This window comes from Pseudopodoces humilis, chromosome 21, assembly GCF_049639895.1.
Source record: "Pseudopodoces humilis isolate 2021_Gansu_Grassland_sample_001 chromosome 21, ASM4963989v1, whole genome shotgun sequence".
Taxonomy (NCBI): domain Eukaryota; kingdom Metazoa; phylum Chordata; class Aves; order Passeriformes; family Paridae; genus Pseudopodoces; species Pseudopodoces humilis.
In genome coordinates this window covers 642,513-665,819 of record NC_142220.1, presented here as the reverse complement: position 1 = coordinate 665,819, position 23,307 = coordinate 642,513, and the positions used below count along the sequence as shown (strand labels likewise).

Sequence of the window (23,307 nt, the reverse complement as noted above, 5' to 3'; positions counted from 1 at the left end):
TTGCAGGGAAGGTGTCTGCTTTGTCAGCAAGGAAGGACTGGAGACCTCGGAGTCTCTGGCCTTTTCTGGTTTTATAGGATACACTGGCTGGCATGATTTTTTCCCATTTTTGTAGGAAATTGACCGCCCCAGGTCTCAGAGCACTGCTGCTCTGAGTCAGGGTATTTCACAGACACTGCCCAAAGTTTCCTTCTTCATGAGATACTGGGAAGGAATTTTTCCCTGGGAGGGTCTGGCACAGGGTGCCCAGAGAAGCTGTGGCTGCCCCTGGGTCCCTGGAAGTGTCCAAGGGCAGGTTGGACAGGGCTTTGAGCAGCCTGGGACAGGGGAAGGTGTCCCTGCCCATGGCAGAGGTGGAATGGGATGAGCTTTAAGGTCCCTTTCAACCGAAACCATTCTGTGATTTTCTGACATTACAGCAAAGCTGTTTCTTTATGCTGACAACTGCAGACTTGAATACTTTAGTCTGTTGTTTCCAGTATGTTTCCCATTGTGTTTCCTTTGGCTCTCCTCAGTTACTGAATATTTACTGTCCTTGCCTGTCACTTGCACAGCCTGTGGCACATACACTCTGTGTGGGTTTCAGGCTCCTCAGTGCCAGAGGTGCTCCCTGTTCCACATCCCAAAGTAAAAATGAAACTTGCCTTGTTGCAGCCGTTTTTGCTGAGCTCTGCCTGATAAAGCTTTCCCTCAGGGTGTTTTTGAAAGGACAGTGTTTCTCCCCATGTCTGCTACAAATTCTGCCAGCCACAAGTGGAGCTGGGGCCTTGAGCTCTGTTGCCAAAGGTTCTTACCAAATTCCGTAGCCTCCAAGGGCGTGTCCTGAGCCAGCGTTTGTGCCAGGCACAGCCAGGGGAGCAGTTCCCTTGTGGGGCTGGAAAAGGAGCCAAGGTGGCAGCAGGCTGTGCTTCCCTGCATCCCTGTGCAGCCTTCCCTGGCTGTCCTGCTCCCTCTCACTCCCTCCTCGCTGCTTCCCACACCGCTGTCCTGGGCAGGCTCCCTTCCCAGCCAGGAACGTTTGTGCCCTCAGCAGCACATGTGGAACCACCGTGCCCTCAGGCAGAGCTGGGTGGCTTCCTGCACCTGACAAACACATTTCTCTCAAGATCCTTCTGCAAAGCCTTACCCACAGCCCGTCCTGGAGCCCCGTTCCTGCTGGGAAGTGAGGCTGGAGCTCGGATGCTCCGTGTGAACCGGCACCAGCCACGAGCACGCGGCGTTCCTGAATGGAAGAAGCCTTGACCCAGGGAAGGCAACATGCCAAGGGCTGGCTGTTGAGTGGCAGGACAGTTCAGCTCCCCATTTGTGTGCCTTTAGTCCAGAGGATGAGAACTTCCCTGGATGAGAGCAGTGGGGAAAGGGCTCAGAATGGCGCAGCTCCGGAAGGGCCCGAGGCTGCAGGTGTGAGCTGGGCTTTGGCAGGGGACTCCTCGGGTAAGGGCTGCGGCTGCTTTGCTCTGGGGCAGGGACTTGCTGGAGATCTATGATGTTTCAGTGATAATAAAAGTTTGTGTGAGGCTTTTGTGTGTCCATTGCTGTGCAGGCTGGGGACAGCAGACACCGTCCTCCAGCTTGAGCCACCCTTTTGCAGGCACTCAGAGACGTGCTGGGGCTGCATGGCTGTCCCCAGGCTCTGTCCTGGGGACCTGTGGCATCCCTCAGTGGCTCCATCAGTGGCTGAATTCAGGCTGGAAAAAGCACACAGCAGAGAATTCCAGAAGCATCTTCCTGCAGAGCGACTTGGTGGCATGGGGACAGGTGCCAGCTCCCCAGGGGGACAGCAGGACACTGCCTTCTGCAACCTGCCAGCCCCGTGTGGGACAGGCATGGCCGTGAGCGCTGCGGGGTGTGGGCAGCCCCTGCTGGGCTCTCGGGGTGCTGGGCACAGGGGAACAGCCCCTCCTCACCTCCCCACTGCCTGCCCAGGCCTGGGAGGCACCAGCAAACCCCTCCCAGAAGAGCCAGAGCTGGTTTTGCTGCAGCACTCGTTCCCAGCCAGTAAAAGACAATAGGAAGAGATGAAGTAGATAATTTGGAGTGTTATTTTTCCACTATTAAAATGTCATTCAGCAATGTGGAAATCACTCAGGATTCATTTAGTTAAAGACTCTGCACTGCAGCTTTCCAGCATGTGGAAGAAGCTGGGTTCTGTTGGAAGCAGGGCTCAGCTCTGGGTGTGCATCCCTGGAACCAGTTGCCACCCTTGGCCACTCTGCCATGCCCGGTGTGCCCTGAGCCTCCCTCTGCCTGCAGGAGACTTGAGGTGGCTGTGCCAGTGCTCCCCACTGGGGCTCCCCATGGCCCTGGCACCCACTGACCCCACTTTGGGACAGTCAGGGACACAAAGGGATGGAGCTGGTCCCCAGCAGCGCTCACATCCCAGTGACCCAATTCCAGTGTCAGCCTGTCCATCGACTTGTGATGCCATTATTGAACTCCCACTGGACATCCACAGCCAGCTGATAGCGCTGGGATAGCACTGGGAGCAACCTTGGGATTCCCCTGCAGAGCAATGATGGAAACGAGTCACGCATGGGACAGGGCAGTGCATTTCAAAGGTCCTTCTGACCCATCCCCGAAATGTTCAACAAAAAAGCAGCCAGGCTTCAAGGAGGAAAGTGGATCCTAGGAACAGTGACCCTCACTGGCGTCTCCTCTGTCCTGCCCTGAGCGTCGCATTAGCGGCAGCTGAGCAGCCGAAAATAGCCCCTCGAGAAGGTAAATAGTCCGTGTAAGCCTCTTTAGCCTCTGCCTTGAGCTGACACATCCTCCTGCCTCCCGCTGCCGGGGGGAAGGGGAGCAGGGAGGAACAAAACCTGAGTTCTCTATGCCGTGGTAACTACGCTCCGTAATCCCGGCCAGATCCCCATCCACACCCAGAACCCTGAGGAGAAGGGACCACAGACACCTCGAGATGGAGACTGGGCTGGTCCCAGGACACCTGGGCAGCTGCTGGGCACGGGGGGAGAGGGGAGAGGTGGCACACGGTGTCCCAAGGCTGGGAGGGGCCCGGAGCTGTCCCACACCTGGGCGAGCAGGAGGGGGTCAATGGGCCAGCTTGTCCTTGGTGTTGAGCACTGACCACACAGGTCTGGCCAAACTGCCCCTGGAGTTTGCTGCACTGGGAAATTGTCACCTGGGACTGGGGCAGGGGCAGGTGGAGGGGCTTGGTGCCACATCCCAGGGCTGGGTGTGTTTGGATGTGGCTGTTTGGCTGTTCTGTCAAGGGACGCTGCCTGTCAAATGAACAATTACAGCTCACAAGAACAAAGAGATTCACCTGAGTTATTGCAAGCACCAAAGAATTTCAAACCCAATGTAGCCCGTCCTCCTGGGCTGGCTGATTAATCCCTGGCTCGCTCCGCTTGGGCCATGAGAACAGACCAGTCCGGCCGGCTGCAGCTCACGGGCACGTCCTGCCCCGGGCACGGCGCTCCGGGCTCTGCACACACCTTCTCTGCCTCATTTCAACACAAACCCAGCTCCTGATGAGCTTCCACGGCTCCTGGCAGAAGAGCAGAGGCTGGGGCAGCCCCGGCAGAGCCCGGCAGGAGCCGTGCCAGCGGTGCCAGCTCGGACTCGCCAGGCTGGAGCTGCCCACCCAGAGCAGCGAGCGCGGGTGGGGAAAGCCCTGCTGCTGCTGCACGTGGCTCTGCCCCACACCAGCCCTTCCCAAAACCACAGCAGAGAGCACGGACACGGCTCAGGCATCCCAGCAAGGGGACCTGCTGCCAGCCAGACTTCAAGTGGTGCTTCCTGCCAGCCGGGAGGGGTTCCTCGGCAGCCCCCAGTCCTGCAGTGCCCCCATGCACCAGGTCCCTCTGAATCCAGCAAGTCCAGGCCCTGCCAAAGCTCCTGCTCCATGTGCCAAAGCAGCAGCCGGAGAAGGAGCAGCCTAAGGACTCTTCCTGGGATTTTTGATTTTTTTTGGCTTGGGTTTGTCTCAGGAACCACAAACAAGTTCAGCTTCTTCTGTCTGCGGCCGGGGCTTGACTAACCTTGGCGGGGGCAGAGGCGGCCGGGGAGGTGCTGAGTGATGGGATCTGCCCAAGTCCTCTGCACTCCAGAGGTTTCTGCAGGGGAGACCCGGGGCTGTCACAGGGCCCAGGGACACGGCAAACACCCGGCACAGCGATCCCAACCCCCTGCCTGACCCTGAGCCCTCAGCACCGGGCAGAGCCTGTGCTGTGGATGAAGGCAGAGATCCCTTTGGTGCTGCTCATGATGCTCAAGGCCTGCCTGGCCCAGATCGGCTCCAGCAGCCGGGTCCTGGTTTCAGGAACACAATTTCCACAGACTGCAGCTGAGGGTGGGCAGTGAAAAACTTCCAGCCGTGACTGGAAGCGCTGCAAACAGCCCAAACACCTTCAGGCCCTCTGCCGAGGTGATAAAACTGCCCCACGCCGATGCCGACAGCAGCAGGAGCGCTGGGAAAGCGCTGCCGTCCCTCCCCAGGGATCGGGAACTGCGGAGCCAGCACATCCCAGGCTCTGGAGCAGCTCTGGAGCAGCCACGGGCGGGATGCAGCGTGGGCAGGACGGGCAGGGAAAGGGATGCCACGGAAAGGCTGCGGGAGAGCCGGGGCAGCGAGCGGGGTGCGCAGCTGGGGGATGCTGCATCCCCTCCTGCAGGGCTGTGGGGACAGGGCAGGTGCGGCTGCCACAGCCGGAGGATCACAGCCACCCTGGCTCCGAGGAGGTGCTCAGGGTGGCAGGAAAGGGTTAAGGCTGTGCCGGAGCGGGAGCGAGAGCAGGGAATTCAGCTGCTGACGCAGGTAGGATCTGCAGGCGCATCCCCGCGCAGACACAGCAGCGTCACCCTGAGCTCCTGAGCCGCTTCAGAGCCCTGAGAGCGGGGACGGGGCCACGGACCCAGCCCCGAGCAGGGAGCAGAGCGGGGCCCCCCTGGGCTGGCACCCCCCATGGCACTGCCGGTCACCCCGGGGTGCCCACCCCTCTCTGCTGCCCCTGACCCAGCCCTTCTCCAGCAAACTGCGGCCGGGAGCACGGCCCGTGCTGCAGGATGCTCACAGGGCTCTGGGGCAGAGCCGGAGCCCTGCCGGGACAGGGACACCGTGGGGCACTCGAGGAGGCTCCACACGTGGCAGCCTCTCTGGCCCTAAGGAACTGCTCGTCAGCTTTTGGGTCATAAAAAGACTCGGAACGAGCAGGGCTGGAATAGGTGACACAGGAAGAAAGGGACGATCAGGGAGGGGAAAGAGCCCTGCGGAACGCGAGGGACAGAGAGGAAGAGCAGAACCTTTGCACCGAGCCCCTGCCAAGCTCCTGTGCCACTCTGCAGGAGCCGCGGGGAAGTCAGGCCGATGGAAATGTAATGGGATAATCGATGGCCCATTGTTGCTCGGCTTAATTTAGCTGCTCGGGCAGGGAATGAACAGAGTGAACGTACGTAAGCAGGAGCCAAGGCAGGAGATGAATCAGCCCTGCATCCTCCATGGCACAGGGGACAGGACGGGCACGGGCTGAGCCCCCAGACCCCGTGGCAGTGGCCCAGGGTGTGGGGAAGTGCCGTTGATGGAGATTTGCTTTGCTTTTTCTTACACCGGGTCTGAAATGGCTGCCCTGGGCTCGGTGCTACGCACCTGCATTGCCAAAACTCCCTTGGAAGTTGCAGCAGGAGCAAGGAAGCTGCTGGGTGTGCTGGGGCCACAGCTTGGGAAGGACACAGCTGATGCCAGAGCTCAGGAAGGACACGGTTTCTGCCAGGGCTCCTCTCAGCCACAGCCCAGGGTCCCTGACAGCCCTCCTGCCCCAGCTCTGTCCCAGGAGCCCAGCCCAGCTCGGAACGCCCCAGAGAATATAATTTGGGGACAACTCTCCCATCCTCTCCCAACCCTTGGCCCCAGCTCTCCAGCCTTCACACTTCTGCAGCTCAGTGGTGCCCACCCTGATACCTGGGGAATCGCCCTTCCTCCTCGCTGTTTGTGTTCCTCGCATTCCTGCTGGCTGGTTCACACCCACCCGGCCCGGCAGCTCGGGCTTTGCTCGTGAATCAGCCACGGCGGGGTGGCAGAGCCGGTCCCTGTCGCTCTGCACGGATGTGGATGAGCTCTGCCGCTCCTGTGCCGGGGCTCCTGCTGCCCCACCCCGCCCTCGAGACACCTCCGAGCCCGAGCATCCCCGAGCAGGGATTTACAGCGCGGGGCTTCAGCCTGGATTTCATTTCCAAGCTGTCAGCCCAGGCCAGTCTGTCCTGGCCCCACCGATTCCTGGTCCCGGCATCCGCAGCACGTCCCGTGCCATGCGCTGCCACTGCCTCTGCACCGGGGGACAAAAACAGCTCCGCATCCCCGGCCCGACAAAAACAGCTCCGCATCCCCGGCCCGACAAAAACAGCTCCGCATCCCCAGCCCGACAAAAACAGCTTCGCATCCCCGGCCCGACAAAAACAGCTTCGCATCCCCCGGCCCGACAAAAACAGCTCCGCATCCCCGGCCCGACAAAACAGCTTCGCATCCCCAGCCCGACAGAAGCGTGCTGGAGCAGTGCTCCTGCCCGGGATGGAGCAGCCGCTGCCCCGGGCACCCGCGGGTGTTGGGCGGGGGCTGCTCCCGGGGCCAGGGCCTGCCCGGACCGAGGGCTGGGCTGGGCTGCAATGGGCTGGGGGAGAGCCAGAGCCAGCTGTCCGTGGGGTGACCCCGGCGCCCAGCCCCGCTCCCGGGAGCAGCTCCCCGGGATGCCCCGGCACACGGGGCCCTCCCCACGCTGCCTTTTATGGCCCTGCTGCAACCAAAGCCCAAACATGGGCTGCGGGAACGGAGCTGGAGCCTCCCCGGGGCCGGTCCTGACGCCGTGGAGGTGCCCCAGACACCCCCGGCTCGGGCAGCCGTGCTCAGGGAGCGGGGACCGAGCGGCGAACAGCTCGGTGTCTGCAGCACCCCGATTATTGGGGTCCCCAGGAACTCTGCAGCTCGTCCCACTCCTTGTGCCCCTCACAAACCCCATCCCTGCCCCTCGCAGCTCCCACCCTGCCTGGGACAGCCCTGCATCCCTGCCTTGTGCTCCAACCTGTGCAGGTGTCACCTCACACCTCCCTGAGCCCCCAAACCGTGGGGTCCCTGCAGACCCCAGCGCAGCACAGCTCGCACCCAGCCGGGCACACACAGCCCTGGTTTTGCTCACAGAGGTGCCACGGGGCAGAGAAACAAGGAGCCAAATGGCACTGCCAGCCCCGGGAACCCCCCTGCCCAGTGCCCGGGGGAGGATGCAGCCACCCACAGGGAGTGTTGGAAACCAAGGGACTCAGCTGAGCCCTGTGTCACCCCAGGAGCGGCTCCTGTCACTGCGGGGCTCCAGCAGCTCCTCAGCTCCAGCCCAGCCCCATGGAGGCTCCAGCTGCCCCTCTCAGGCTGTGACACGGGTGAGATGTGTCCCCACGGAAAGGGCTCCCTGTGCCGGGCCCGGGAAACTGGACACAGGGGCAGGAGCAGGACTGGGGCGACTGGGCAAAGAGGCTGCAGTGGGGAGAGGCTGCAGTGAGACAGCCCTGGGCTACCCCGGGGCTCCTGATGGGGAACACGAGGCTGCCTGTGCCACATTTCCTGGCTGCGGGCAGCAAACCCTCGGGGCTCAGCCTGTAATGACAGAGCCCCATGAATCAGCAATGCCCCGCAATCCCAGGGCAGGGATCAGCATCCCCCCGGCACGGGAGAGCCCCCCACGGCCCCCAGCACTGCCGGTGCTCCTGGGGTGGGCGTCCGAGCCCCGTGCCCGGTGCCAGGGCGGCTGCAGGGGAGCGGCAGAGCCTGGGCGTGTGCTGGGGAGCGCAGGAGCAAGCTCGGGAAGCACAGCATCTCTCACGCTGCCCAAGAGACAGCTGGAGTTCCCAGAACCTGCTCGGCATCCCCGGGGGAAAGCAGACAGCGAGCAGCAGCCTAAAAATAGCTGCCCAGGGCACACGCAGTCGCCTGAGAGAAGGGGAAGTGAAGATGGGCTGCAGCCTTCCAAGGAACAGCCCCCAGCCCTGCTCACTATCCATCTCCCATGGGTGGATTGCAGCCCTGGCTGCAGTGCCTTCACCTGAACACTCAGCACGAGAAAGCATCTGGGGTGAGGCAGTGACAGCCACAGAGCCCAGGGCAGCGTCACTGTGGGATGGGACCACCGTGCCAGGCAGGAGCAGCGCAGGATCCCGCGAGCCTTCCAGTCCCTTACCAAACAGCTGGCTCCTTATAACCAAATGCAGGCAGTCCAAGGAAGGGCAGAGGTTGGAGAAGCCAGTCTAACCAGTCAGTGCCCAGCTGTGTCTCCCAGCTGTGCTCACTCAGCACCTGTGGCTGTTCCCAGGAGCACAAACCCGGCGTGAGCAGAGCAGCGCTCGACCAGAGCCCGGGGCCTGCTCTGCCCCGTCCAGCACACGTGCAAGGGGCTCACACATCACCAGCCTTTGGGTTTGAGGAGTTCGTAGGCCGTGAAAACATCTCCCAGGCCCAAGGCTGAGCTTTCTGCAGCAGCAGAGCTCGGCCTGTGCTGGGTGCGGGTGCTGAATTGCCCGAATTGCAGAAGCAATGCCCCAGATCAGCAGGAGCAGGGCCATGGAGCAGCCCCCAGAGAGGCTTGGACTGAGGTTCTGCCCTGCAGACACCACCAGCTTCCTTCCCCCAGGCAAAGCATCCATCTCCCGAGGGCTTTAGTGCAGCTCGACTTGGGTCGGACTAAGCGGCTTTGGAGCACGGAGATCCAGCGACAGCGCAACACGCGGCGGGCGAACGGCACGGCCAGGAAATCTTTCTGAAACCTTTGAAAACACAAACACTTGGTTTAATCCTCGGAGGGGATGAAGTGCCAGGACAGCCTGTGGGCTGGTGGAGCTGCCTCGCAGCCAGGGCTCAGCAGAAGCTGCCGGGGCGCGGGCGGAAGGAAGCCGGAGGGAAGGGCTGCGAGGAGCCGTGCCTCGGCTCAGGTGCAGGGCTGGAAACTGCCTGACCGCAGAGCCGAGCTCGCTTCCTCCCTCCCTCCCTCCCTCCCTCCTGCACGCCAGGGGCTCTGCGGAAAGCCTCTGCCACACGATGCTTTTGGTGGCCACTGGACAGCAGCGGTGGCTCTGCCGGAGGGGAGCAGGGCAGGAGCCGCCAGCCGGGACCCCACATCCCTGGGGATGGGTCCTGGGGGTGTCCCAGCCCCAGAGCCCGAGGGTCCCTGTCCCCAGGGCAGCGCCTCCAGCCCTCAGCGGCTCAGCCAGGGCTCGGCTCTGCTGTGCTGGGTGACTTGTCCAGGTGCCAGCTCTGCCGTGTGCCATGCCCGGGCCACGAGGCAGGACATGTGCTGACAAGGCCCTCGCTGCTGCTCTTCCCACAGCTCCCAGAGCGGTCCCAGCCCCAACCAGCAATTATCAGCTCTGTCTGTGGGCGATCACCGCTCTCATCCCTGCTCTGCCCGGGGAGGGGAGGCCGGGGTGGCACTTCAGCACAACGTGGCATCAAACTGCTCTGCCAGACGAGCTGGTCCCAGCCTTGGCAGTGCCAGGTGCTGCACAAACAGCTGTGGGAGCAGAGCACGGGCAGAAAAGCTCACAGTAGCCACAGGTCCCAGCATGAGAGGGCTGCAGCTGTCCTCAGCTGTAATCTTAGCTTATCTATCTATCTATCTATCTATCTATCTATCTATCTATCTATCTATCTATCTATCTATCTATCTATCTATCTATCTATCTCTGTGCTTAAACAGCTTGGCATGACTGGCCCAGGTCCCTCTGCAGCCAGGGAAGGCCTCACGGATGTGTCTCCATCCCAGGAAGCTTTGCTTGCGTGGCTGGGAGATGTGGGAATTGCTGTGTGAGTGAGGTTTGGCTGCACTGCCGGGGGGCTGTGGGTGCTGTGCCCGGCTGCTCCTGGGCTCAGCCCAACTCCTGCCCAGGAGGGAGAAGCAGCCCCGAGTGCCCCAGGCTCAGCAGGAGGAGGAGGTGTGGGGCCATCCCACGAACCTGAGGAGTTTCCTCGCTGCCGGTGCCAGGACACACACACAGCCCCAGCTCGGATGGAGAAAATCTCATAATTACCCTCAGCAGCCAGAGAACAGCATCAGCTTAAGCGATAAGAGGGGGAAGAGCTCCAAGGCCAGAGCTCTTCAGGGCTGGATCTGAGGGGATGGTGAGGAAGGTGCAGGGCAGGACGGGGCTGAGGATGAGGAAGGTGAAGAGCAGGACAGGGCTGAGGATGGGTATCAGGTTCCCTGCAGTGCCTGGGGAAGGGGTTCCCGTCTCCCCCTGCTCCAGGGGGCAGGAGTGCTTCCCGTGCCCTCTGCCTGGTGTCTCGGGCAGCTTGCATTGCTCTGAGGATGTGGGGCTGGCAGGACCTGCTCCCAGCAGCTGTGTGCTGAGAGCTCTGTGCTGTCACAGCCAGGGACAGAGGGACTTCAGTGCCTCTTTCCTCTGAATTTCTCCCGACTTGCCTGGCTCTAAGAAGATTAAAGACAGATGGTCTCTGAGGCTCCCTCACTGGCACCCATGCTTGAGGGTGTGGGGGGAAGGCAGAGCAGCAAAGAGCCCTGGGGAAGGGGGGTTATTCCCAGCCGAGGGATGGAGCATCCTGGGACCCTGCTCTGGAGCGCTGCCCTCCCTGCCTGTGCTGGCTGCAGCTCTGCAGAGCAGAGATCTCTGCTTCCTCTGGGGCTGCCTCGCTCATGGTGAGCTCCAGTGGTGAGGGGAGCCCAGCCATGCCCCCAAATGTGTCCGCAGTGCCTCAGCCCCTCCATCAGCTACACAGAAACTGCTCCGCTGTTGGTGTTAAACTGCTGTGGAAGCACACCCTGCGCTCCTGCAAGTGCCTCTTTCCTGAGGATCCTGCTCACAACCTCCTCTGGCTGGTGCTGGGAGCACCAGGAGAAAGCATTCACCTAAGGCAGCCCCATGTGCAGCAGCAGCAGCAGCAGCAGCAGTGATGCACTTGTGAAGCCATTTAAATTTCCACGTGATGACCCAGTTCAGGGTGGTTTCGCCTCTGGATTTTCCCACTGCTGCTGCCTCTGGGTGGGTGGTGGCAGCTCCAGACCTTGCTGCTGTGCTGGATTTTAAGGCCACCACACTGACAGCCCCAGCCTCGAGTGCTCGGGCTCTTCGTGGTGCTTCCCTGAGCGTTACAAAATGCTGGGCACTTGGTGTCTGAGGACAGCCGGGTGTGCTTCGTGGCACTGGGTGTTCTGCTGAAAGCTTTAAAGGGTGAACATTTCTCCAAAGGGTTTTTTTGCTGCTGCCTGTTACACTGGGGGCAGGGCACGTGTCACTTCAGCTGCTGCAGTGAAAGTGGTGGGGATGCTCCGGGGGGTTTTAGCGCATGTGTTGGAGTAAATTCCAGCCCAGCTGCCAGACTTGACTCTTCCCTCACCATTTTGAACCAGCAATCACTGAGCTTCCCCACAGCAGCACTGGGGCTGAGCTGCGAGGCAGAGGGGCAGCCTGTATTTAGAAGGAGACAATAATTGCAAGTCAGATTTGCTTGTTCAATACTCTATTGACAGATTTGCCTTGGCAACCTGGAACAGGGTTTCATTGTTCACATCGTACTTCATGGCATCCTATTGATTGGGTGGGTGGGTTTAGGTTTTTGTGGGTTTGCTTTTTTTGTTGTCTCTTTTTCCAAGCCTACCTACTCATCCTTTCCTTGCCTTTCTCCTGCACAGTGTTGACCTCAGCAAGGGCTGTGTCATAATCCGTTTTTCAGACTGGCCACAACTTCCAGTGCAAGCCAGAGCTGACAAAAGCAGAAGAGCAAATCCTGGAGCCCAGCTGGCCGAGGCTGTGGGCGGCCAGGTAGGGATGAATGGGGCCAGTGCCCTCCCCCCTGCTCCAAGGACGTGGCAAAGTCGGTGCTTGGCCCCTTGTGAGAGCGGCCTTGAAGGAAACGCTGTAACTATTCATGAATCAACTTTCTGTTATTATTTCGTGCTCAGCCTGGCGTGCTCCTGCCTTTGCAGACCGAGCAGGAACCCCCGGCCTTGCTGGGGCAGAGGGGAGGAAAAGGAGAGCACCCAAACTGCAGCCTTGGAGTCGCCTTGGTGGAGCTGGAGGATTACAGCTGGAAAAGAATCTCTGGTTTGAATTGCTAATAATGATACAGACTAATGAGCAACATCAGAAATGATGGCATGTGTAATCAGTGCTGCTTGATGGCAAACACAGAGCGGGGTGCAGGAGCTGCTGGTGTACGGGGAGAGGGGAAGAGAAGCACCTTCCTTTGGAGGGGCAGCACCCACCCCAAGCAAGGCACTGCCACGGAGCTGGCTCTGGCTCCAGGGTGAGAACTTTATAAATAATGATGAGAAGAATAAACATAGACAGACATCAGCTCTGGGTACATGGAGGGAACATGGCAGGCAAGTATTTGAGGGGAAATTTCCTTGGTGTGGTTCCTAGCACCTGCAGGAAGCCCATCTGTCCCTGGCTGTTCAAGGTTTTGTCTTACAGCTGCACCCCAGCAGCTCCACCTTGGGCTCAGCACACGGGGGGCTGCAGCCCCCAGCCCCAGCTGGGACAGAATCCTGCTGAGAGCAGCAGCCCCCATTGCAATGTTCTGCAGAGAAAGGGGAATCTGAATTTTTGGCCGGGTGTGTGGTGAAGGAGAGGAATTGTGTGTCTGTGCCTCGTACCTGCCCGATCCACGAGCAAACCAGCACCAAACTGCCCGGGGCCAACCCACCCCTCTCCTGGCTTTAAAGGCAGCACTTGGCTCCTGTTCCTTTTGCTTGGAAAGCCTTTTCCTTGTCTCATCCCTGTGATATGCCCCAGCCAGTCAGGAAGAGGCAACAGTTGGAAATGCTTCCCACTTTCCTTATTTAGGCTGTTTTATGTGGTTCAAATAAGGTGTCCTCTTTGGGCCTGACAAAGGGAAAGATGTATCAGTTCATGAACTGCTGCTGCCTGAGCAAGGTAAGAGACGGAAAATCACCACCATTACCGTCATTATTGTGAATCATGTGCAATCAGCCCCGTAACAGAAAGCAGATGAAGATCCTACAGGAACCCGAAGGACGGGAGCTGCTGCTGAGCCACGAGAGCCAGGGGCCAGGCACTGATTAAAATGCTTTTAATATTGGTTTTCACTGTTGTTTCACTTTTTCTTTAATATATCTATGTATTATATTTCATCAACAGTCTTTCGTGCTGCTCCTGAGGCAGGTTCTAAAAGATGTCGAAGATGTCTGGTCACACATTAAAAATTTAGAAATTTTTTTTTTAAAATACATACACACACACACATATATATATATATATATATATATAAAAACACACACATACATATACACATACATATACATATATATATATTAATACATATATACATATATCTATATATGTATGTGTATATATATATATACACATATACACACACACACATACATACATATATATATATATATATGTATATATGCACCCAGCCAAACTCTGCCTTCCTCATCGCCTGTTCCCGACTGTTTCCTGGGAAGAGCAGAGCTTTCCCAGCCGGGTGGGATCCAGAACTGGACGTGCTCTGCAGCTTACCCAGGCTGGGGAGGAATCGCACCAAACCGTGCTCGTCCCTGGGCATTTAGTTTTATTGCGAGCATTAGCGGTTTGTCTCCTCTGGCAACAGGAGAAGCTGGAAATGTCAAAGGGGAGGGTTAACAAACTCCGCTGGCATAAATTTCAATGAATGTATGTTTCTTTGGAAAACCGCTAAGTTAAAAAAAAAAAAAAATTTAAATCTTCCTGTGTGTGTTTTCCTTGGGCTGCTGTTCACAATGGATAATAATTCTTACATTAAGCCCCTTCGGCCCTCCAGGGAAATCAAAATTGTAATATCAGTTTGCTTTTTATTGGCTCGGCTCTGCGATCGCGGCGGCTGCGTCTTTGTTAGGGGCTGCGGCGCGGTGACATTCAGCGGTGCCTCCCGGTGTGTCCCCCCTCCGGTGCCCCCGCGGGCCGGGGTGGGACCGAGCCGGGGAAACGAGGAACGTCCCGGGGGCCGGGGGTGCCGCCCGACCCCGGCAAAGCAGCCCGGTGCGGTTCGAGCTCAGCGCCGCCGCTCCCGGCCGAAGTTGCCGGGAGCCCCACGGGCGGCCCGGTCCCGCGGGGACCGATCGCTCCCTCCGAGGGCCGCCAGAGCCTGGGGGGAAAAGGGGGACGGCGGCACCGACACCGCACGGCAGTCCCAGAGCCGGCCCCGCTGTCAGCGGGTGAGCAGGCTCCGGTTCCTCCGGGCCGGGAACACACCCGGGCACCTGCGAGGGCCGAGCCCAGGAGCCGCGCCCCCGGGAGGGGCCGAGGGCTCCTCGCCGCCCGGGTCTCACCCCACGCGTGCCCGCGGCCCCGCCGTCCTGCCCCGGGCTGCGGTGCCGGTCCGCTCGGGGCTCACACCGGGACGGTGCCCGGCCCCGCTCCACCTGTCCGGGGGAAGGAGCCTCCCGCTCCGGCACAGCCACGTTTCCCGGAGCGGCTCGGGGAGTGGCCGGGTGGTCCCGCTGGCAGCCGCGGACACGCGTGTGCTTCAGGCTGCTCCCCGCGACCCGCTCGGCGGGGAGAGACCGCACGGAGCCGCCCGCACCGGGCTCCCCGAGCGGCCCCGCCGCCGTGCGCGGCTTCCGGCACCGGGCGGGGAAAGCGCCGCCACCTGCCCCGGGCCGGGCCCGCTGCCGCCGCCGCTGGCTGGCCCCGGGCCGGGCGCCCCACGGCCGCGGGGACCCGCCGGGCAGCGGGGGCTGGGCTTCCCCGGCAGGCTCCGGCCGTGCCGGGGATGGACACCGCCGCCCCCCGGGCCCGGGGCACAGCGCGACGTGGCGCGGAGCCCCCCCGCGCGCTCGTCCTCCCGCGCACCCCCCCGGACCCCCCGGCCGCTCGGTGTCCCCTCGGGGCGCGCACCTGCCCCGCGGGCCGTGCCGCCCCCCGCCAGCCCCGTGGGGCCGTGCTGAGTCACGCGTGGGGCGGGAGCCGGGCTGCCCGCGCCCCCCTCCCCGCCCCGCCGTGCCCGGCCCCCGCCCGCCCCCTCCCCGCCTCGCTCCCCGGCAGGGCTGCGCCAATCCCCCGGCCCCGCCGCTGACGGGCAGCCGGGCCCGGGAGGCGCCGCCTCCCTGACGTCTCGCTCCGGGATTTGCACGGTTGCGGTGCCGCCGCTCAGTGTCTGTCGGGCCGGCGGCGGGAGCTGCCGGAGCCCGAGCCCAGCTCGGCTGCAGCGCGGCCCGGCCCGGCCCCTCCCGGCTGCGGGATGGAGCTGCCGGCGGTGGGCGAGCACGTCTTCGCCGTGGAGAGCATCGAGAAGAAGCGGATCCGAAAGGTGCGGGGGGCGGCGGCGGGGGGCGGCGGGGGCCGGGGGGCGCCGGGGGTGGCGGGTCCCGCTGACGCCGTGTCTTTGCCTCCCGCGCCGCTCAGGGCAGAGTCGAGTACCTGGTGAAATGGAGGGGATGGTCGCCCAAGTGAGTACCGGCACCGGGCGGGGATGGGGCCGGGGATGGCGCTCTGGGAAGGGCCCCGGCCGGGGCGGCGAGCGGGCGGCGAGAGGCGGCGGCGGGGCCCGGCGGTGACGGCGGCGGGAGCCGAGCAGGCGGCGGCTGATGTGCACCAGAAAATGGCTCCTTCCCCCTTTCCCTCCTCGGGAGTCGGGCTCCATATTGCAGAACCGAGCGGGGAGGGGGGGGCAGGAAGGGGGGGAAAAAGGGGAATAACCGCAAAAATCGTCCGCGTCGCCCCGCAGCCCCGAGAGCCGCTGCCGAGACGGGGGCAGCACCGGCACCGGAGCGAGCGCGGCTGCTGCGGAGTGTCCGGGGTTTGCATGACAGTGCGGGCGGGGGGGCGCGGGGGGGTCCGGGACGCGGCGGCCGGGTCCCCCCTCCGCCCCGCGGCCGCTTTCCTGGGTCCGGGAAAGGGGATTTGGAAAATTTCATCATGACATGCCTGGAATTCCTCCGGAATAATAACTGCGCTAAATAAACAGTACCGTCCCCGCGGCCCCCCCCCGCCGCCCATCCCCCTCCCCGGGACCCCAGCTCCACACCGTGCTCCCATCGGGCCCGGTGCCGCGGGGCGGCTCTGCCCGGGACCCCGGCCCCGCCGGCAGGGCCCCGCGGTGACGGCCGCTCTCCTCCCCTCTCCAAGATATAACACGTGGGAGCCGGAGGAGAACATCCTGGACCCCCGGTTGCTCATCGCCTTCCAGAACAGGTGAGCGGCGAAGGTTGGGGATGCGGGAGGGGCGGCGGGACCCCCGCTCCGCACCGATCCCGCAATTGCAGATGCGTCACGGAGCCGGGGGCCGCGGCGGGGGCGGGGGCGGCTGCGGGCCGGCCCGGGGGGCGCGGCCCCGGCGGGGCGGGCGCGGCGGGGGCCCCCGGCCGCCCCCCCCGGGCCAGGGTCCCCCACGCCGCGCTTCCCCCCGCGCCGTGCCCCCCCCCAAGCCGCGCCTGGAGCTCCTTCTTCCCGGGATTTGATGCCGCGAGTCGAGGAGGCGGCGCTGCTGCTGCTGCTGCGCTTGGACGGGCTTCGGCTTTTTTTTTTTTTTAACCTTTTTTTTTTTTTTAAGCCTTTTTTTTTTTTTTTTCTCTTTCCGCGCATTTATTTCCTGGAGTGTTTTGGCGCAAACTGTGAACTTCAGCCCCTCTCCGCAGCGGGGAGGTAACAGCGGGGAAGGCGCCTGCTGCTTCCACAGGATGCCCGTGCCCCCGGCCCGCTGCTACCTGCGGGGCCCCCGCCCGCAGCTCCGCACCTGCGGGCCCCGGTCCCCTCCCGCTGCCCCTCCCCGCGCCCGTGGAGGGTCGCTGCCACCGCGGGAGCCGCCGTGCGTGGGGGTCTCGGGGGTCCGAGCGCCGCCCCCGGGCTCACCGTGACACTGTGTTCCCGCAGGGAGCGGCAGGAGCAGCTGATGGGATACCGCAAGCGGGGGCCCAAGCCAAAGCCGCTGGTCGTGCAGGTAACCGCGGGCGCCCGGCCCCACACCCCCGCGCTCTCTGCCGCGGGCCGTCCCCGGGGAGCTGCTTGCAGCGGGTTTCATCATGCCGAGGAGCCTGCGCGCAGCCCGGGCGCCTCGCAAAGCCCCGGGGACCCCCAGCGCTGAGCTCAGCGGGTCCCCCGCCCCCCCTTCCCTTCCCTCCGCCCCGGGCCGTGCGGCAGAGCCGCCGTGCCCGTGCCCGGCTGGCATTAGCAGGCTGCTCGCGGGCTCGGCAGCGGCGGTCCCGCTCGGCCCCCGTTCCCAGACAGCTGATTGAAGGGGGCTTTTCTTCTTTTCATTGCTTCATTAATCTGGAGCAATGCACAGCCTCTAAGTTGGAGTGGGCTGGGGCCGCCTGCTAGAGGACGCGGTGCCCCAGGATGCAGCAGCATCCTGTAAGGAGAGCTGCCGGAGGGGCGGGGGTTCCGCCGGAGCCTCGGCACCTGCCGGAGCTCCGGCACCGGCTCCTCCGGCCCCGCCTGACCGCAGCTTCTGGTTCTGCCTTGCAGCTTCCCTCCTTCGCCCGCCGCTCCAACATCCTCACGGGGCTGCAGGACCCGGCCGTGGACACCAGGCCCAAGCTGGACCTCGGCTCCTCTGGCAAGAGCCAGCAGCACCAGTATGAACTCAACAGCAAGAAGCACCACCAGTACCAGCCCAATGGCAAGGAGAGCAGTATGAAGCACCAGTCGCACAGCAAAGGGAAGTATTACTACCAGCTGAACAGCAAGAAGCACCACCACTACCAGCCGGACCCCAAGATGTACGAGCCCCATTACCAGCCCAGCAGCAAAGAGTCGCAGGGCCAGGCCTGCTTGGACAATAACAAGACCCCCCTGGTTGCCCACCCAGACAAGTGGGCTCACGGCCCAGCCAAAAACTTGCTGGGCCCAGTCAAGAACCTCACAGCAGAGAGCAAAAATGGAGCTGAGAAGAACCTGTCCAGTGGTACCGGGCCGCCCCCCCGGGACAGGGTGACCAGCAATGGCCTTGGGGGAAAGATGAAGATCGTCAAGAACAAAAACAAGAACGGGCGCATTGTGATTGTGATGAGCAAGTACATGGAGAACGGCATGCAGGCGGTGAAGATCAAGTCTGGGGAGCCTCCCCGGAAGCGGGCTGCGGAGGAGAGGACTCCTAAGAAGGGTGGGGAGGAGAAGGTGGAGGCTTGGAGGAAGCCAGGGGAGGAGAGGGTGGTGGGCAGCAATGCCCCGAGTAAAGCAGAGGGCGAGAGCCGGCAGCCCCCTGTGGAGCTGGAGGAAGGACCCCAAAAGACTCCCTTGGCCAAGGAGCTGCCCCTTCCTCCAGCGGAGCAGCCCTTGCAGCTCACTACCAAGCCGGACCTCGTGCCCTGGTCGCTGAGTCCCGTGTGCGAGCACAGCCCTTCCTCCATGGGACTGAACCTCTCCAGCGCCGGCTCTCGCAAGCGCTGCCTGTCGGAGCCGCACGCGGAGCGGGAGCCGGGCAAGAAGCGCCTGACCTCTCGCAGCATCAGTGCCCCCACCTGCCTCAGCCCCCCGGGCCCCGAGCGGCCGGAGCCGCCCGCACAGCCGGAGGTCATCCTGCTGGACTCGGACCTGGACGAGCCCATAGACTTGCGCTGCGTGAAGCCGCGGCCGGAGGGTGAGCTGGCCCTGGCGCAGGTGAAGCCGGAGCTGCCGCCACCTCCACCGGCCGAGAAAGCGGCCCCGGAGCCTCCGCAGCCCCAGCAGGCCGCAGAGGAGGAGGAAGAGGAGGAGGCTGAGTCCCTGCAGGAATTCAAGCCCTTCTTTGGGAATATAATTATCACAGATGTGACCGCAAACTGCCTGACTGTGACCTTCAAGGAGTACGTGACGGTGTGAGGTGGCACGGCAGCCGCTCCCCGTGGGAGCTGCCCGCCCGTCCCGGGGCCGCCGGCCCCACAGCCTCCCTCCGCGGTACTGGTGGCCCTTCCCCGGAGCCCACGAGCCCCTGCGGCGGCCGAACCGTCTCCACCGAGGGGACGCCGGGCCAGGGCCAGGCACGGTGGCCATCCCTGCCACGTGGGGTGACCTCGCCGCTGCTCCCGCCCCGCGGCTGGGGGCTGCTCCAGGACCTGCAGGCAATGGGACACGCAAGGATGGGACCCGCCAGTTACTCAGAGTTATAGTATTATATTTTAACAGTGCTAACTTGTCAAGTGATTCTTGCTCCCGTTTGTACGTGGTGTTATTGAAATGTATTGTTTGAGCTGAAAGCTGGTCGCTCCCTGGCCATGCTAATATATTTATTTGTAGGTATTTATATAATGAAATATAAAGCCTAGATTTATGGAGTCCCTAGATCACCTTATAAACTATATCAAACGACTATTTTCTGTTCTCCTTTTTAACCATTGAGCATTTGTTAGTCTTGGTCCCTTGCCCTCCCCACGACCCGCAGGACCATCACGTATATATTTTTTGATACTGTACACATGTGGTGTTTCTATGTGCAAAAAAAAAAAATCGTTATCTAAAGCTAAACGAGCTATTATAGAAATTGCTGCTATTAGAAATGTCTAAACTATAAGCTTCCAATTATTAATTGCTTGAATGTAAATATTAAATGGAGATGTTGAAAGTGCATTTGATGTTCTGCAGCTAGTGTAGATCGGAGTGCAAAGCCCAGCTGCTGCGAGCTGCCAGCGGCGCATCCTGGTCTGAGGGCTGTGTCACAGGGGAAGAAATGTATCATGCAATCATGGCAAAGGACTATAAACCTTTACAAAAACTACCGGCATTTGGAGTGCATTTGTTCCGGATGGCAGGTGGCTGTGTGGGCAGGCTGCAGCTGGGCTGTCCCACAGCCCCTACCTGCGGGTTAATAAATTTCCTCCAAGGTGCAGAGTTTTGAATGTAATTCAGTTTTCACCCCGAGCGTGTTGTGCCCACCGTGCTGAGGGTGGGCAGCGAGGCCGCAGGGCCGGCCTCCTCACAAGGGGACTGTGCTGGGAACCTGAGAACGCTGTGCAAGCGCAGGCTGGGAGGGTGGCACAGTGATGGGTGACGGTGGCTGTCCCAGCAGTCTCATCCCAGTGTTGGGGAGGGTCACAGGAAGATAATAAGTTGAATGTCTCCAGAAAGGAAGATGGTCCAAATTCCACCAAGAAAGCTGCAGCTATCTCTGAACAAGATTAATAATTGCTGGAGTCTACTGGAAATGCAGTGCAGGACTAATTCTTTGCAGGAGGGCTTACAGCATGGTGGCCGAGACACGGTGCTCAGTCTCTGTCCCCCACCAGTGACCCCCTGTCACTCCCCAAACAGAGCTGAGGAGCTGGCCAGTACCACCCTCCAAACCTGGTGCTGGCAAAACCGGCTCTGCTGCCAGCCTGTCTCCTCTTGGGCTTTTGGTCAAAGAAAATGTCTCCTGCAGCAAAGATCTTGGTTGAAATATTGTTGATGGCACGTTGATGTGTGTGGACCAGAGCCATGAGCTTGTGAGAAGCAAACCGAGTTGGTTTGGGTAAGGTGGACCCTGCAGTGACAGCTGAGCCATGGGGTGAGGGGCACCCTGTGTCCTGCTGTCCCCACAGCACAAATAACCCCTCCCCATCTCGTGTTGTCCACTCCTGGGCCACCCAGGTGTCGTTTCATTTACAGAAATTCCAAACCCATCTTGGTAATTGTTCTTTCATAAAGCTGAGGCTCGTGTGGTGTCTGTGGGAAGGTGGGACAGCATCCAGCCAGGTGTGGGTCACAGCAGGAACCCCTGTGTGTGCCATTCAACCCAGGTCTTGCCTACAGCAGCTATGCCAGAGCTGGAGCACTTTTCCAATGCAGTTTGGGTTACATTGGCAGGAAAGTAAGCACTGGGTGTGTGGGTGCCATTTCCCAGCTGGAACAGCTGAAGGGGCTTGTGCCCCACTGGGACGATGGCCTGTGGATGCCGTTGTTGCTGAAGTGGGTTTTGCTGTGGTGGGGATTGCTGCTGGGAGGCGGCTCCATGGGCAGGGGCAGTGCTGACAGCTCGGTTCTGCCCCTGTTTGGTTGATGTTCCAAAGCCAGAGGACACTTGGGCCACCTTCAGTGCCGGGGTGTTCACCTGCCTGCGCCGAGGCCCCAAAGCTGGTGGTTTGTGCACCCAAGGTATTTCCACCCAAGTGGAAATGGTGAACTCTGATTAAAATCAACATTTGCCTGGTAGCTGTGCGGAATGTTAAGAGGGTTTTAATCAACGTTTCGCTCACCAGAGCTCTGTGGGTGACGTGCTGAGGGTGCTGGAGAAGCGGTGTCGGGGCGGGTGATGGTGAACCCCATTCTGCACCGGGGGGTGCCCAGGGATGGGTTGGTGGGAAGTGTTTCCCTGCCATCCCAGGCTCCACTATCAGAACACGCAATCAGAAATGATGCATTTCCCTTGATTAATTAAGCTAATGGTTATCTGAAAACAAAAATGGCATGGAAGAGGAGACGCATGCTCAGAATGCAAAATGTGATTTATGAAAGGGGAAATGCGGCTCAGCAGACAGCTACGGGAGCCAGTGCAGGAGCGGGGCCGGGCCACGGCTCCGGGGCAGGGCGGCTGCCAGGGCACAACTTGCTCTTTAGCCAGACAAAGGTGGGTGAAGCCAAGGGGGTTTCTCGCAAACAGCAGGTTGTGCCTTTGAACGTGGGCTCGCAGGCTCCGGGCCAGAGCCTGGGCATCGCTGCCACCGCCAGCCGGCTCGGCAGCTCCCTTCCCTGGGCTGGAGGTGTGCGAGGCTCTGGGCAATTAATAACTGCTGCAGGTTTGCAGTTAGCTCATTAGCATTTCTGAAAATGGAGAGTGTTGTGCTGCCAGTTTTGAAGGAAACACTGTCCCTCTGAGCGTGTGTTTGGGAGTTCCCTCCCTGCAGCCACCACCCCCGGGGCTGCAGAAGCCCCTGAAGCACCGTCTGTGCCGGCAGCGGCCGTGGCTGCTTTGAGGCACCATTTCCCGGAAACCACACGGCCAGATATTTCTTACTTTAATAGTTTGATCATGTTTATCACAACTCCAGCAGCTTCCTGTGCTGTGAAAGGTGTGATAAGTAGTTACTGGTTTAAAAGCTGCGCCCTTCCCTTGCTGGGCCGGTTGGCTGGGAGAGATGAAGTGTTTGAATATGAATTACTTATTCCTGCCACTCTCTTTCCCTAGTAAATGCATCAAACCTAAACGCCTGTTACTGAGCAAATTAATGTGGAGTCCACGGTGAGTTCCAATGGTTCTCAGAGTGATCCAGGGCGAGATGGAGCGTCACCACGCTCCATTAGGGACACTGGTGCGCTCTACATTTAATGTATTTCCCAGGAATGTGTTAACCTCTGCTTGGTTTGGATTTATTCCAGACAAACATTTGCTGATGTAAAAGGAGAATTTGTGTTCGTCTTTGAGCCCTTCTGAAAGAGCCTGGTGGATCCCTGGCCTTGCTCAGAGGAGGGGCTGCAGCTCTGTGCTGATCCTTCTCTCCCCGTGGTGGTACCAGAGTCAGCAGCTGGGATCAGCTCCATCACCAGCAGCTGCCGTGGCCCTGTGCGGTTTCAGGAGGTGTCAGTGCGATCCCTGCTCCACAGAAAGTGATGGAAACACCATCCCCAGGCAACAACCGTGGCACAGCAGCGATGTGGGCCCCAGGGCTGGGTGGAAGGGCTCCCTCCATGCTGTGAGGATGCTGTAATGGAGAAGGATGTTCAATAAACACAAAACATAGAGCTGATGTGTTTTAATCAGAGTAAGAAACAGTCTTGTGGGACCTGGGAGGTCCAGTCTGAGAGTGGGTCCAGACATCAGGTCCAGACTGGGAAGGGGAGAGGAGCTTCTCCCCGAGAAGGGCAGAAGGTGGAGCAGTGGGAAGTGGAAGGTTTCCCTGGCAGTTGGGGCACTCAGTGCTTTTGCTCATACATGAATGGGGGCAGCTCCTCCAGGCACCCATTGTGTGCATTTTGTGAGATTTTTCCTTTATTTTCCCATTCTTCTCTTGTTTTGCTCTGTGGTGTCAGGAGGTGACGTTGTGACTTTGCTGAGTGCGGTGATCTCGGCAGCCCCTGGAGGAGTCAGCAACAAGGTAAAGCATTCATGGCCACATTTTGGGAGGGAAGGCCACTGCTTGGGTTGTGTTTTTCTAAGCCTGTCCCCTTGAGCACAGCCATACACATCTCAGCTGCTATAAACCATTTTACCTAAAGCTGGACCTGTGGGGCTGATCCAGCAGCCACTGAGGGACTTTACTGGGCTCTGGTGGGGTTGGTGTCCCTCTGTGTGGGAGGTGCAGCCCTCTCACTGAACTGGGACAACTGGCAAGGGGATGGCAAGGAGATGGAGAGGGGAAGGAGAGGGGGCTTCCCCACTTGAGCCCCAGCCCAGAACTCCCTCATCTCCCCCATCCCACAGGGCTGCCTCTGGTTGGAGCAGTCAGAAAAGCCTGGTGGTAGGAA

At 60.7% G+C, this 23,307-nt stretch overlaps 1 protein-coding gene across 1 annotated transcript; it reads left to right on the top strand.

Moving 5' to 3' along the window:
• Nucleotides 1-15,073: 15,073 nt before the first annotated feature.
• CBX4 (chromobox 4) lies at nucleotides 15,074-19,754 on the top strand. The gene is made up of 5 exons (XM_005530663.3): nucleotides 15,074-15,262; nucleotides 15,358-15,401; nucleotides 16,081-16,146; nucleotides 16,825-16,891; nucleotides 17,419-19,754. The coding sequence occupies exons 1-5, from the start codon at nucleotides 15,194-15,196 to the stop codon at nucleotides 18,751-18,753; spliced, it is 1,581 nt and encodes a 526-aa protein (XP_005530720.1). The 5' UTR covers nucleotides 15,074-15,193; the 3' UTR covers nucleotides 18,754-19,754.
• Nucleotides 19,755-23,307: the final 3,553 nt, after the last annotated feature.

Bases quoted from the DNA above. Each gene is read 5' to 3' on its own strand.
- CBX4 (XM_005530663.3), top strand. From the start codon at position 15,194: ATGGAGCTGCCGGCGGTGGGCGAGCACGTCTTCGCCGTGGAGAGCATC. The intron at 15,263-15,357 runs GTGCGGGGGGCG...CGCGCCGCTCAG, and splicing joins AGAAGAAGCGGATCCGAAAG to GGCAGAGTCGAGTACCTGGT. The intron at 16,892-17,418 runs GTAACCGCGGGC...TCTGCCTTGCAG, and splicing joins CAAAGCCGCTGGTCGTGCAG to CTTCCCTCCTTCGCCCGCCG.